At 32.4% G+C, this 14470-nt stretch overlaps 1 protein-coding gene across 1 annotated transcript in view; it reads left to right on the top strand.

The window, feature by feature from the left end:
* The window catches only part of LOC145326922 (uncharacterized), a 29782-nt gene extending 19079 nt beyond the window's left edge, over positions 1–10703 (top strand). The window contains exons 24-27 of the mRNA XM_080170371.1: positions 7998–8119; positions 8614–8788; positions 9556–9705; positions 9921–10703. Of these exons, the coding sequence (XP_080026497.1) occupies positions 7998–8119; positions 8614–8788; positions 9556–9663 (405 nt within the window). The 3' untranslated portion in view covers positions 9664–9705; positions 9921–10703. The remainder of the gene's footprint in view (positions 1–7997; positions 8120–8613; positions 8789–9555; positions 9706–9920) is intronic.
* The last annotated feature ends 3767 nt before the right edge of the window (positions 10704–14470 follow it).

Raw genomic sequence — 14470 nt, 5'->3', positions numbered from 1 at the left:
ATCATCTCTTTCAGTCTCAGGTTCATTGATATACATGGTGGAAGGCATGTCTTGAAGATATCAAATTCAAATTCTTTGACCACTTTATAAATTTGAGTTTTAATTTCTTCAATCATAGCTTCATCAGGCTGCTTTATACTCTTATCAGTTTCACAGGTTAGGTTTCCATACTTAGGAAACCATGGAGGGAGACAACCATACCAGGTTAACAGATTTTCTTTCATGACAGCCTCAATACATTGGCCATAGCTCTTGTTCTTTTTGTCATGGTTTATACATGTTGATCCTTCGTTTATGCTTGAATCAGTCAAACTAGATAACAAAACAAAACATTACGAGGTGCCCATGATTGGGTATTTATGGATTACAAAAACCTGACTCCCAAATATAAGTGTTGGAGTTTTAACAACCTTCAAATGAGACTTCAATTACTTTGGAATAGGTATAATATAAAATGCTAAGTCTTGATCATGACCTTAAAATTTTTGTTCAGCCAAATAAAAACTTAAATGGGTTAAGTTTCTTAGAGATTTTATAATATTAATCAGTAATTTTAACCTGATTTCTACTTGATATATGAATTCTTCATACATGTTTTCTCCTACTGGTCCAAATACTATTTTGCCATTGTCAATTCCAGACAGTCTTATCCTGTTATCTGTTGCTGGATCAACCAAGAATATAGTACTTTTTATCTTGGACTGAAGCATAAACTGTTTTCCAGTATGTGGGAGTTTTTTGCAATAACCATGTGGTATGATATATACCTCATTTGGATCTACAGCGACCCATTGTCTTGTATCTACATTTTCCAAGTAATTAGCTCTGAAGATTACATCATCCATAAATTTAAGATACATTTAATTTTGAAAATTCATCAACATTGACATCAGCAATTTATTTGATTTTAAGATTCAATATTGAGAGTGAAACCCCAAACAGAGACATTTTATACTATTTTAAATAGCGGGGTTGGTTGGTTTAGACACTTTTTGAAACCAAAACTACAGGAATTCCACTTAGAAAAAGAGTTAAAGCACTGAAATTTGGAATGACATTCGATTTAAAGAGGTATAATGTGGAACTTTGAAGAAAAGGTGACAAAACCGCCGCTACCGCTGTTTCCCATTAAAAATAATTCAGTGATAGTTCCACATTGTACCTCTTTAAAGCAGCCATTTCAGTGCTGTAACTCTTTTTTCTAGTTGAATGACTCTTAGTTTTGGTTTCAAAAAGGGTCACAACTGCCTTCCCCGTTTATATTGGCTTAGAAATAGAAAGTGAGCATAATTATTATTGATGGAAATCCATCGAATTTTTGGGCCGGATTCGGATTCCGGATTCTTAAAGAATCCGTCAAAAAAAGTGGCGGATTCCGGATTCTTAATTTTGGCGGATTCGGATTCCGGATTCTAGCAATATTTTAAAAGGATTTTTAAAAAAATTAAGTGCTACATATGTCCTAAAAATCAATGTTCTTGGTGTTCTCTTTAATTCTCTTCCGAGAATCGAACCATATTTTAAAATATATTATATATATTGATGAAAATTTTTGCCTTTAAAGAGGAGGAGTTGATTGAAAAAACTAAAGACGCTATTTTTAGCCTACCAATTAAGAATCCGGAATCTGCTATTAAAAAACGGATTCCGGATTCGGGTTCCAAAATTGGCCAAAAATTGGGCGGATTCCGGATCCGGAGTCCGGATACAGATTGCCATCCATAATAATTATACAGAAACAAGGATGACAACATCCATTAAATCAAAGCACTGAAACGGTAGAACAAACGGATATGAACACTTGTATAGTGTCAGAACTGAATAATCAGAATATAAATAATAAATATATAAGAGTTGAAGCAAAATTGTAAGTAAATTTGTTGAAAAACTGCTTGATACAGGATAATGTTTATGGACATACTTACATTTCTAGGACTTGATTATAGAGTTGCTTTGCTTATAATATTGTACTTAATATTGTACAGGAATCAGTATACCAAAAATCAGATCAATTGGATTATTAGATCACATAAAACTTTGTTGTTAAAAAAGTATAAAATCAACATGTTTTAAATGGACATACGGACATTCTGGTAATGGTTATATAGTTGCTACGCTTTCTAAATCGTACCTAACTACTACAGTAATCACCATGTAAAGTTTGAAATCGATAGGATAATTCTAACATGGCTAAATTAACAAGAAAAGCTATCTATTACAGAAGTACAGACAGACCGACCCTTATTATAGAAAAGCTTCTCTTTTAATAAGAAATAAATAATAATTTTAAATAAAAATTAATTCAAACAATATTCTATAATCATATTTCTTTCTTAACAAAGACCCTTCAGTCTACTTTAAAAAATCTTAGTAAATCAGACATTTGAATCAGTGATTTCAATCAAATGCACTTTGCACCAAATCAGATTCTGATTCTGAACTGATTGTCAAAATATTGGCAGATTTATCTAAGTTTATCCTTTAGAGTAAAACAATTAGGGATGGCAATCCGTCAAGATTTTAGACCGGATTCAGATTCTTACAAGAATCCATCCAAAAAAATGACGGATTCTTGCGGATTCCAGATTTTTATTTTTGGCAGATTCGAATTCCGGATTCTAGCAATATTTTAAAAGGCTTACAGTTCTTGGTGTTCTCTATAATTCACTTCCAAGAATCAAATTTGATTTTAAAATATATTATATATAATGATGATAATGATAAGTATTAAAAAACTCAAGATGCTAATTTTAGCCTACCAAATAAGAATCCAAATCTGCTAATAAAAAACTGATTCGGATTCCAAAACTGGCCAAAAATTTGGCGGATCCCGGATTCAGATTGCAAACCCTAAAAACAATAGAGGGGGAAGGGGTTATTTAACTATTATGTCCCCTTCCCAAGGACCTTGTACCAAATTTCAATTGGGTCCTTGAAAAGTGACCAATAGCATCAGGAATATTAACACATCGAAGTCGCTACAAAAATTCAGAGAGCAGTTTGTTAGACGAAAAGGGGGACCCAGGAAGTTGTCTGTTGTGGTCATACATCAATATTCATAGATTAATTGTTTATCCAGTTTCTTTTGAGGAAATAACTAAATTTTCATAAATTATTTTATTGTAGTTTTTAGTCCGAGAATTCGAGAATTAATTCAAAACAGATTCAGATATGGATTGCCAACCCCAGTTAAATAACTTTTTTTAAATTAAACTTTTTAAAAAAAATTCCAAACTTAAATAAATGAATGTATTCCTAAAGTCTTTATAATCAACATCATTTAGTTCCATCTGTAATTCCTGAGGAGTTTTGTTTCCACTGTTTCCCTTCCAAGTTATTTTATCATCACCTTTCTGTACATGACCCATTGTATATCTAGTAGATGACAGGTAGCCATAGTCTTCTCCACGCTTAAAATTGTATTGAGTATCCTGGCACAAGTAAATAACAGGCTTCTTTATGTTATCAAATAGCGCTGTTGAGGATTGTTGGACAACAGGCCTCTGATTAAATTTTCTTATGGAGTTTTGCATTTGGAACAAGAATATTCCTAGAGCTGCCAGCTGAAATATTAATCTTAAAAATTTCTTACTTTTTATATTATGTTTTGACATGATTATGCTTGTTATAGTTAACTCAATGAAGGATTCTTTCAACTAATTAATGTTATTCTGCATATACTCAACATAACAGTATGCAACAAGGAGGTGTATCTCCATTAGTATTGATAAATTGCTTGTAAATTAGGTTTAATAATAGCTAATTACAAATAGGTAAACAGATCTTTAGTATAGATGTATATTCAGACAACTACCTCCCTTCATTTTTCAAAGACCTCTTTTGTCTGCTTCTAAATAATTTTCTGCCACTAGCTGTCTTAATATAAGCGATACCATTGGTTGATTTTCAATGACCCAATAGGAAGGTTGCACAAGAAGATTGCGATGGGGAAATACAGTTATTTAACCCTTTCTCCCTCTAGTGTTTTACTCTAATAATAGGTATATAAAAACAAAATCTTCTGTCTTTATTTTCTTAGGACTTAACTTTATTTTCACTAGCCATACTGAGAAAACCAATTTTTATGTTGATTACGTTTAGTAAACTTTGTCTGCTAAGATAGACAGAAAAATAATTGTATATCCATTGACTCATCTCTGTATCCCTGTTCTTTACTTCTGTGGTTTGTATGTGAATTTATGAAAACTTGTATTTTAAGTCCAATACCAACGAATAGACAAAATTACAGGCAAACCAACTAACACAAATTGTAAAATATCTCTTCAAATAAACATAAATCAAATAGACAATAATTGTGACATTTAAATATAAAAGGTCCATAATTAGATATTGATTATTCAATTTTTATAAAAGTAAGGAGTTATGTTCCACTTATTATGACAGTTAACAATAAGTTTCATAAGTTTGTCTGTCTGTACTGAAGGATCTCACTAACCGCTGAACCAATATGGTTCTCCTTTACAATGTAGCTTATGTCCTGGGAAGGTTTGGGGGAGGGTACCACCACTCTCTTAAGAGAAAACGTCCATAGTAAAAAATAACTCCCCGCCCACCCTAAAAGGTACTAGAAAACACGAGATAAGATAATTGAATTTTACGGACGTAGTAACCGTCGATAAACCCTAATTATATGGTAGCTGAACTATTATAAATATATATTTTTATAATAAGTTAATGTTATGAAATATTATTTAGCTTCAATAAAGTAGTTAATAAAATTACCAATAACAAGGATGACAACATCCATGAAAGCGTAGCCTAACAAATCAAACAGTTGAAATAACAAGAACTTAAACAAGTATACTCTCTTTAAATACTGAAGAAAATGAGAAGTCCTAACTGTGCATTGTAATGAGTAACGCATGTTTGGGACCAAGGCATTCCACCTAGTTTAATCATTTAAGCCACGTATCTGACACAGCAGTAGTAGAAACCATTTTATGATGCGGTCTTTGGCCGAGATTCCAACCTATCACTTTCCCAATAAAACGCGGATAAAAAATTGTACCTACTGTTACAAGAAACATCTTACAAAGTTTGAAGCCTAAAGTATGATTCTAATATTGTTTTTAAATGAACTATCAGAGCTATCCTTTACGAACGAAGGGAAGGACCGACTCTTGAAGTAGAAAAGCTGTAAAAAATTCCTTTGTTATTGTCATTGTTATAATTCAAAGCAAAGTTTTTTATATTTAGTGTCGGTTAGTTTGTAAGTACGTTAATAACGAGTAGCTCTGTTCGTAAATTTAGGCATTAAGAATTATCCTTTTTATTCAAATTTGCTTAATGATTCCTGAAAGAAATATGTAATTTAGAAAGCGTAGCAAATCTATGATTATCAACAATAAGTCCGTAATCGTATATCCATAATAATTTTTTATGTGTTGTAGTCATCCGATTTCCATGGCATCTTTAATATTGTTTCTTTAGATGATTAGACAATTAGCAAAACATCCCTGTAATTAGGTTTTAAAACGCTATTGTGTCCCAAAGAAGATAAAGTATAGAATCGAATCCAGGTAGACGATTCTGCCAGGCTAGCCTGAAATAAAATTGGAACTTTTGAAAGTCCCAAAAGTCAATATGGCTTTTAGTAAAATCGCATGATTTCAGAAATTATCCAGATATATTATTAAAATTAATGCCTTTTTTAATAATTCACTGAAAGCCATACCTGGCATTCGACCATTTACAATGTATTAAAACATTATATAATGTGCAAAACCACGCACAAAATTGAATTTAAATGGGAATTTAGTAATTTTATATATTTGGACAAAAATAATGATATTGGCACATTAGGTATATTTTCTTTCTAAAAAGTATTACCTATTTCAGTTTTGTTCAAACTGGATAATCGTACAAAGTTAGTAATAAGTCTTTCTCGTATTCATTTGAATCCGGTGGATAGGAACCGGTTCTCATGAATACGAAAAAACTATGTCTAGCATCGTATTATATCCAGTTTTCTACGAATATAGAAATGTACAATCATAAGATTAAAACTAGTTTTTTTAGCCCCGTGGTGCCGAATTGTACATTCTATATCCGCGGAAAGCCGTTTATAATACGATACGAGAAATAACTATTATCTTCTTTGTTATGTCCTTACTCTCAGTTTGTTTGTCCTTATTATTTGTTAAGCTTACATTTTATGGATGTTGCCTTCCTTGTTCAATACAATTTATATACGTTAAAGCATGAAATAGAATATTGCTTTTTGTCATAGAAATCATTTAATATTTTTTTATCGACAATCATTAATATTAAAACATAATGATATGGTGGGCTGGTTTTAGGCTATCGGACATGCGTCACGCACCCATTTTATGTGTGGATGTTTGTATGATTGTACCGAAAGATCTTTCTAACTGCCATACCCATATGGCTCTCCTTTTCAGTAAAGCTCTCAGTAGGTCTAGGGAAGGTTTTCAACGATCTTGGGAATCCTTGCTTTCACCGTCCAAAGAGAAAATTAATTAAAATTAATTTTACTTGTGTTTTTATTTTATCGTATTTAAAACGATAATGTATACATTAATGTATTAAAAAGATAATACTGCAATTCATATATTTTGGCTTAAAATATGACAAAATTATTGCTATTATTGCTTCGAAACCGATTAATATCCGCTTGGTTCTCATCAATGCTGAAAAATCAAAGCATCTTATTATAGACAGCTTTCCACGAATAATAAAAAAAACTTTAATCAATACCAGTTTTATTGGCTTTGTTGTTGTTGTTGTAGCCATGATTCTCTGAAGTTAGGACTCAGATGCACACGGAGACTGGAAGTGAGAATCCTTTGTCCAATCTTAGATTGGTAAGCTTCGCGCACAGCTGATTGTATTCTATGTTACATTACAAGCTGACCCGCAATTCTCGTGGAAGCTACTCAATTATTACATCACCCTGGCCTAGAGTTTTGGCAGGTGTTCCATATTAAGCCACCCTAATTAATGGCACTCTCATACGAGGAGCATGGATGAGGGAAAGCATAGTTAGAGCTGCTTGATTTGTAGAATCCTAACTTCCTACAAATCTCCCCCCTTACAACCCTAGGGCATCTTAGGGAAGGTTGCGTGATCATAATCTGACAAATTGCGACAGCATTTGTCCACCAAGTACAAAGTCTATGTGGGGACTTGAACTCGGTTTCTCCCAACCACAGCGTAGTGCGCTAACCACTACACTATGGGACACCCCTAGTTTTATTGGCTGTGGCCTTCGGCCCCTCGGTTCTAACAATACTGTTTTTAATGTTATAAATTTTCATTTTAATATTTGCAAAAAGCTATCTAAAATACAATGCGATAAATAAAGGGGGGGTTTTTTAATGCAACCATCTCGTAATCAATGATTAAATGGCACTTAGAATTCGAATTTCGATCTGAAATTGTGCATGAATAATCCTTGGTAGGTCTATTTTCCCTAAATCGAACAAAAAGTTGGAAAAGTAACGGCTGGCGGCTCAGTTGTTTAGCCGTTTTTTGCCTATTTTCAGGGCAAATTCATCATTATTTACGTAGAAATCAACTTTTTAAAACATATTTTTGGTTTAATTCATGTTAAATGATAGCAATAACAGTTTTTTAAATTTCTAGTACCAACAGCTACCGGCTAGAAGCGTTTGATAAGGTTTTAGAGCGAGATAAAGTATTATGTGGAGATAGGTTTCGTGACTAATATCCTCTCAAGATAGCAAAAAAATGGGAAAACAGCTAAGCCGCCAGCCGTTAGCTGTTACTTTTCCAACTTTTTGTTCGATTTAGGGAAAATAGACCTACCAAGGATTATTCATGCACAATTTCAGATCGAAATTCGAATTCTAAATGCCATTTAATCATTGATTACGAGATGGTTGCATTAAAAAACCCCCCCTTATAATATTATATCATTTAAGCAAAATTGCGCTTACAGGAATAGGTTTCCAAATCATTTTGTCAATATGAAAAATAACTAATATTTGTTTCAGGCTATGGGTAAAACCTACCATCCCGGGTGTTTCCGTTGTTGTGTGTGTAATGAATGTCTGGACGGGATACCTTTCACAGTGGACTTTGATAACAAGATTTATTGTGTCAATGATTTCCATAGGTAAGACTTAAATTTAAGGGTGGAGTAATTTTTTTTCTTAGACACCCTTCTTGACTCTTCGTTCAAGGGGATGGAGTCCTTCCCTTTTCAATGTCAAGGGGGTGAATATTTCAGAGCTACCAAAATCAGAATTTATAGACGAACGGTTAATTGTAATGTTAAGGTTTAAGTTTTAAGAATGGAGAGATAGAACGATAATTAATAAAGTTTTTTATCAACTCAATTGTAGTTATTGTAGTTGGTAGAGTTTAATGAAAAAGAAGGGCTGTAAAATAATTAACCGGCTATTTCTCAATAACATTTCGTAAGTAATAAGTAATAAGTATGGTGCTATTTTGAAGTGAATGTCTTTGGGACGAACGAACAGGCCGAAGTTATCAAAAAGTTTCATTACTTTAATATCTACATTACAATATAATCTAAAGTTGTACCACTTTCCACGCAATTTTAATTTTATATCAAGAATTTTAGCGCCAATTTTATTATATTTTTAGAATTTTCGCGCCAAAATGCGCCGCCTGTGGAGAGGGTATAACGCCTGTGGAGGGGACAGAGGAGACGGTGAGGGTGGTGGCCATGGAGAAGGATTTCCACGTGGATTGTTACGTGTGTGAGGTGTGTGAGATGCAGCTCACGGATGAACCTGACAAGCGATGCTATCCTTTACAGGTATTATTATTATTATGAGAGAGAGAGAGAGAGGGGGGGGGGGGCAGTGGGCTGTTTATTAAACAGATATATATAGTAAAGATGTATATACAGTCAACTACCCCCCTTCCTTTTTCAAATACCTCTTTCGTCTGCTTCTAAATTATTTTCTGCTACTTGGCTGTGTTAATATAAGCGACACTATTGGTTGATTTTCAATGACCCAATAGAAAGGTTGCACAAGGCGGTTGCGATGTGGAGATACAGTGATTTAACCCTTTCTCCCTCTAGTGTTTTACTCTAATGTTTATTACACTAGTCCCCAAAGTTTTATAGTAACGTTTTCTTATTCGTTGGTGCGACTTTGTTGATTTTTTATTGGCTTCATTAAGTAGGTAGTATGTTCAATCGTTTTAATCACTAATTTTAATTTACAGAAGGGCAATTTTGTGTATTATCATTGGGGGTACATAAAGGGGGGGGGGGGAATGTGGTGACTCGTGCCACGACATACCAGCAATTTTATTTTGGGTGCTACTTCCGCCGTTCACTGCCATTTTCCGCCGCCGCCGCAAAAAAAAGTTTTATTGCATTTCTCGCCGAATTAGGCAATTTGGAATCATTTGAGACAAAGTAATTTTTTTCACAAAATTTTCCCCTTACAAGCAACACTGCGGGGGGACTTTTTTTCATACTTGTAGAATGGGTGGTGGGGGCGGGTGTTTTTGAAACCAAAACTATTTTAAAGAATTAGTTTCCCATAAAACTAATGCTGATAATATTTTCAGGACCACCTGCTGTGTCGTAACTGTCACATGCAACGCCTGATTGAGATGGGCTGCAGAGTTCCTGTCAATATTCCAAGTGTACCAGCTCAGTATAATATTCTTAACTAAATATAAAAGTATGATTTAGCCATTTGTTTTAATTTTTCGGCGGTTTCCCTCAGAGTTTCATTTCGAACACATTACCTCAGCCCCTATCCCCTATATAAGTTTTTTTTCTTGGTGTTTATTAATACCTTTCGCTAGGTTAGGTTAGTTTGTATTTGGTACAAAGTATCCCCTAAGGGTTAAGTGTTAGGCATAAAGAAAAATATACCCTCCCTCCTCTCCTTATTTTGAACTAAGTGGATGGGTTCTGTGTTCGCTAGGTACACTGTAGGAAAGCACTGACTTTTTTCTAAAGTGGATTTTATTGTTCCACCACTTCAAAATTAACTGTTGAAAAGATCAAATACTTTTCTTCAATGTTCCCCTTAGGTTTTTTTCTTTTATTTAAAATAATACAGTCTTGTTCTTCCAATAAAGCATTGTAAAAAATCAAAATATTAAACTTTGTTATTTAGTAGTTATTCGTATATTAGTTATGTTTATTTTTATCTATAGATCTTATCATTTATATAGGTAGGATGTCTGTCTGTCGGTCCGTCCATAGCTCTTTAAACATTGATTGAGTTCTATTTTTTTTTCCGGTAGCTTATGTTTAAAAATCTCCCGAAAGAAATGGCTCATCTAAAAATATCCCTCCATAAAAATTTTTGATTTTTATCTTTCACTAATGTACTAGAAAACCCCTACGACTAGAGGCTAGGGCGCAGCCACCAGTAATCTCATATTAAAGTAAACGATATGGTTCTCCTGTAGCTTCTCATTGAACCAAGGAAGTTTTATGGATATAATGGGGAGGGTATAACCACCATACCAGGAGAAATCAATTTTATATAAAAAAAAAAATTTAATTTTTCTTTGTAAAACCAAAAATTGACTTCACTCATTCCCCTACCTTATTTATCCAAGAGGCCTCTAGGGGCGGAGCCACTAGTGATTTAAATAAAGCAGCTATAACCTAGTTACCATGCAAATATATTATTTACATTATTGGATATAGAATACGTGGATATTGTAAGAATCTCGCACACCCTGATAAAAATGTTTCTCTCAGCTGGCTAATATAATGATACCCCCCATCCCCTACCTAGCCCCTCCCCAGACCATGGTGGAACGTGTTGACCAATATCCGAGAACTTTATTAGCAACTAAATTGACGTCAAAAACTCCCCTGCCACAATATCCATGTATTTTATATCCAGTTTTACTTTATTGTCATTAATAGAAATCTCAGCCATAAATAAAATATGTATCTTATCGATCAGCCTTTAAATAATTAGTGCCTTAAATTTTTATGAATTTTTTAAAAACTGTTTTCTAAAGTATTTTTAGATACAATTGTCTTTTGACTATATTAGCAATTTTAAATACAAATGATAAAAATAAGATGATATTTTGTTGACATATTTAGATATTATCATACATTTTTACAATTAGTTTATTCAAATTACATGTAGTTTATCATAAAATTTACACTTTGCATTTGTATTGTATATAAGCTTCTTATATTTTCATAAAATTTTATATAATAATTTGTATTTTTTATATCTGTATAAATGGAAAAAAATAACAAAATTGAAATTAAGTGCCAAAATTGTTAAGAAACTTTTCGATTATTTTATCATAACGCATTTATATTTTATTTTAAGATACTTTTTTATATGTAAATCCATTGCATTTGAAATTAAAATTTGTAAATTGTTTATTTTTATATACTTTTTGTATTCTTATACATATTCAATATACATACACGTTAAACGTAATAAATCTTGTTAGAAAATTTCATATCTTTTATTTATTAGTTTAAATTAAGGCTTTTGACTTAAGTGGGAATTTAAAAAATATTTAAAGATAAGGAAAGGGATTCCTTTTGCTCAACTAGGCATCTAGAGGGAAACCGTCTACATGCAAATATTATTTAGTTGCTCCTATAATAAATGTAATAAGTTAGATGTATAACTTAGATAATAACTTAGCCACGGTCGTGTGGATCTTAATCGTCAGCTAGTAAATTGATTTCTCCTCTTTTGTAGCGTCATGCTTGTTAACTTTTAACATGCTATTGGCTGATATTTAAAGACCCAATTGAAAGTCGTCACAGGGTCCATGGGCTGTGGACATACAGTTATTTAAACCCTTTCCCCTCTATTGTTTTACTCTAATAGTCTGACGTTCAATGTTAGTGCAGAATCTAAATTAACTTCAAACAAAATTCTCAATGAATTTTTATCGATCTCTTAAATCTTGCACATTCATAGACAAATAGTACTCTGTTAGATTAATTTTTATCTTATTTGGATTTTAAAAGGTTTCTTAAATAAATTGGAGGGGATGGCAATCCGTCAAATTTTTGGACCGGATTCTTACAAGAAAAAAGGCGGATTCCTGATTCTAGCAATATTTTAAAAGGTTTTTTTTAAATCAAAAAATTTAAGTGCTACACATGTCCTAAAAATTAATGTTCTTGGTGTTCTCTATAATTCTCTTCCGAAAATCAAACCAAATTTTAAAAGATATTATATAATATAATGATGATAATATTTGCCTTCGAAACATTGCACATTCATAGACAAATAGTACTCTGTTAGATTAATTTTTATCTTATTTGGATTTTAAAAGATTTCTTAAATAAATTGGAGGGGATGGCAATCCATCAAATTTTTGGACCAGATTCTTCTAAAAAAAAGGCGGATTCCGGATTCTAGCAATATTTTAAAGGTTTTTTTTTTAAATCAAAAAATTTAAGTGCTACACATGTCCTAAAAATTAATGTTCTTAGTGTTCTCTATAATTCTCTTCCGAAAATCAAACCAAATTTTAAAAGATATTATTTACTAAGTATATTTGCGATTACTTTTATTTAATGAAATCTTCCAATTTTTAACATGTACAAAACGGCCTGCTTAATTGCTTCAAGATCCATGTCAGATCTATATAGGAAATAAATGTCTATAAACGAGCTCAAGTTTTCCAAGGAATTTATGATTAAAACTCATAGTGCTCCAATAATCCATAATAAACTCTCATTGCCCAGAACGATAAGACCCATTATTTTACTTTATTAAAAATAAATTCATTTTTTTCATTTCATGTTGCTATTTACCTTATATTGATGTATTTAATTTCTAATCATAAAAAAGAAAATTTAAATTTATAATATGATAAATTTAAGAAAACTATGTTTTAAAAGAATTCGATTGTGGCGACATTTTGTGTGTTCAAATATTAAACTAAAATTGTAATCATCATCATTAACCCTTTGGTGATGGTAATGTAAAGAAAAAAATATAATTTAAAAAAATCCTTTAAAAATCATTTCAATTATCAAATATTTACTTTCTTTTAGATAGTAATGCCGGGTGAGGAAAATAGATTTATTGAGAAATAGATATGCATATAGAAAACTAGCCAATAGGGAGATAATTATATCGAGCCAACTCTAGTATAATATAATGATGATAATATTTGCCTTCGAAAAGGCGGAGTTGAAAGAAAAAACTCAAGACGCTAATTTTAGTCTACCAATTAAGAATCCGAATCCGCTATTAAAAAAGAATTCCGGATTCGGATTCCAAAATTTGGCGGATTCCATTCGGATTCGGATTGCCAACCCTGGAATTTGTGCTTCTCCTTTAGTTTTTAATAGGTAAAACCTTTTTGAATTAATTAATTATTACCTTAACTACCTATGATACAGTAAAAGGATCTCTAAACACTGAACTTATATGGTTCTCCTTTATAGGTTAGCTTCTCATTAGTACTGGGAAGGGTTATGATATTTTTGGAAGGAGGGTACACCCACCATCAGGTCCCAAGAGAAATCGCCCCTTTTATAAAAAAAAAAAATTTAACCCCAGAAAAACAGAAAAATTTTCCTTCCCAAGAATTTTCTTGGAGTAGCAGGTATTTGCAGGGAGAGAAGGGAAATTGGGCTGTTTATTACACCGGTCCCCAAAGTTTTATAATAATATTTGCTTATTCGTTGGCATAACAACTTTGGGGACTTTTATTGAGTTTTTATTGGTTGGTTTGTTAAGTAGAATGTCCAAACGTTTCAACCACTAATTGTAATCTACATCAGGAGAAATTTGTGTATCATCATTGGGGGTGTACATCAATATATCGGTCATTGTCCTATCCCTTTAGATCCCTGATTTGAATGTCTAACTTGTCTGTGGAATAATTTGTAATATTGCATGCATGGAGTGTTGTCAAGTGTATCTTTAAATTGGACAACTAAGCGCATAGAAATTAAATTTATGTTGGGATCCAACGCAAAGAGGGATTGGACTATAGGCTGTTTTTAGTCCCCAAAGTTTCAAAATAACCTTTTCTTATTCGTTGACCTAACAACTTTGGTGACTTTTATTGGATTTTGATTGGTTGGTTTATTAAGTTGGGTGTCAAAACATTTCAACCATTAATTGTAATCTACAGAAGTCGTAATTTGTGTATTGCCATTGGGGATGTAAATCAATTTATCGACAATTGTCTTATCCATTTAGATCCCTGGGTCCTACATATGACAAGGATAAGACAATGGACTATAAATGTAGATATACCCCCAATATGAAAAAAAAAAAAATTTACAACGTCTGTTGATTAGAATTGTTGGTTGAAAAGTTTGGAAACAACCAACCAAAGTTCAACAAAAACTACCCATAGTTTTTTAGCCAACAATTAGCCGCTGTACAATTACATACAACAATGTCGAACAATTTTTGCTATGATATTGATCATATCTCCTTCCTTAATCCTATTATATAAAGAAGTAAGCGTTTTTTGTCTGTCCCGAAGGATCTCGCTAACCGCT

Source organism: Acartia tonsa, chromosome 8 (genome assembly GCF_053477335.1).
Source record: "Acartia tonsa isolate MP-2025a chromosome 8, ASM5347733v1, whole genome shotgun sequence".
Classification (NCBI taxonomy): domain Eukaryota; kingdom Metazoa; phylum Arthropoda; class Copepoda; order Calanoida; family Acartiidae; genus Acartia; species Acartia tonsa.
The sequence above is the reverse complement of the archived record's forward strand: the minus strand, read 5'-3'. Positions and strand labels throughout refer to the sequence as shown.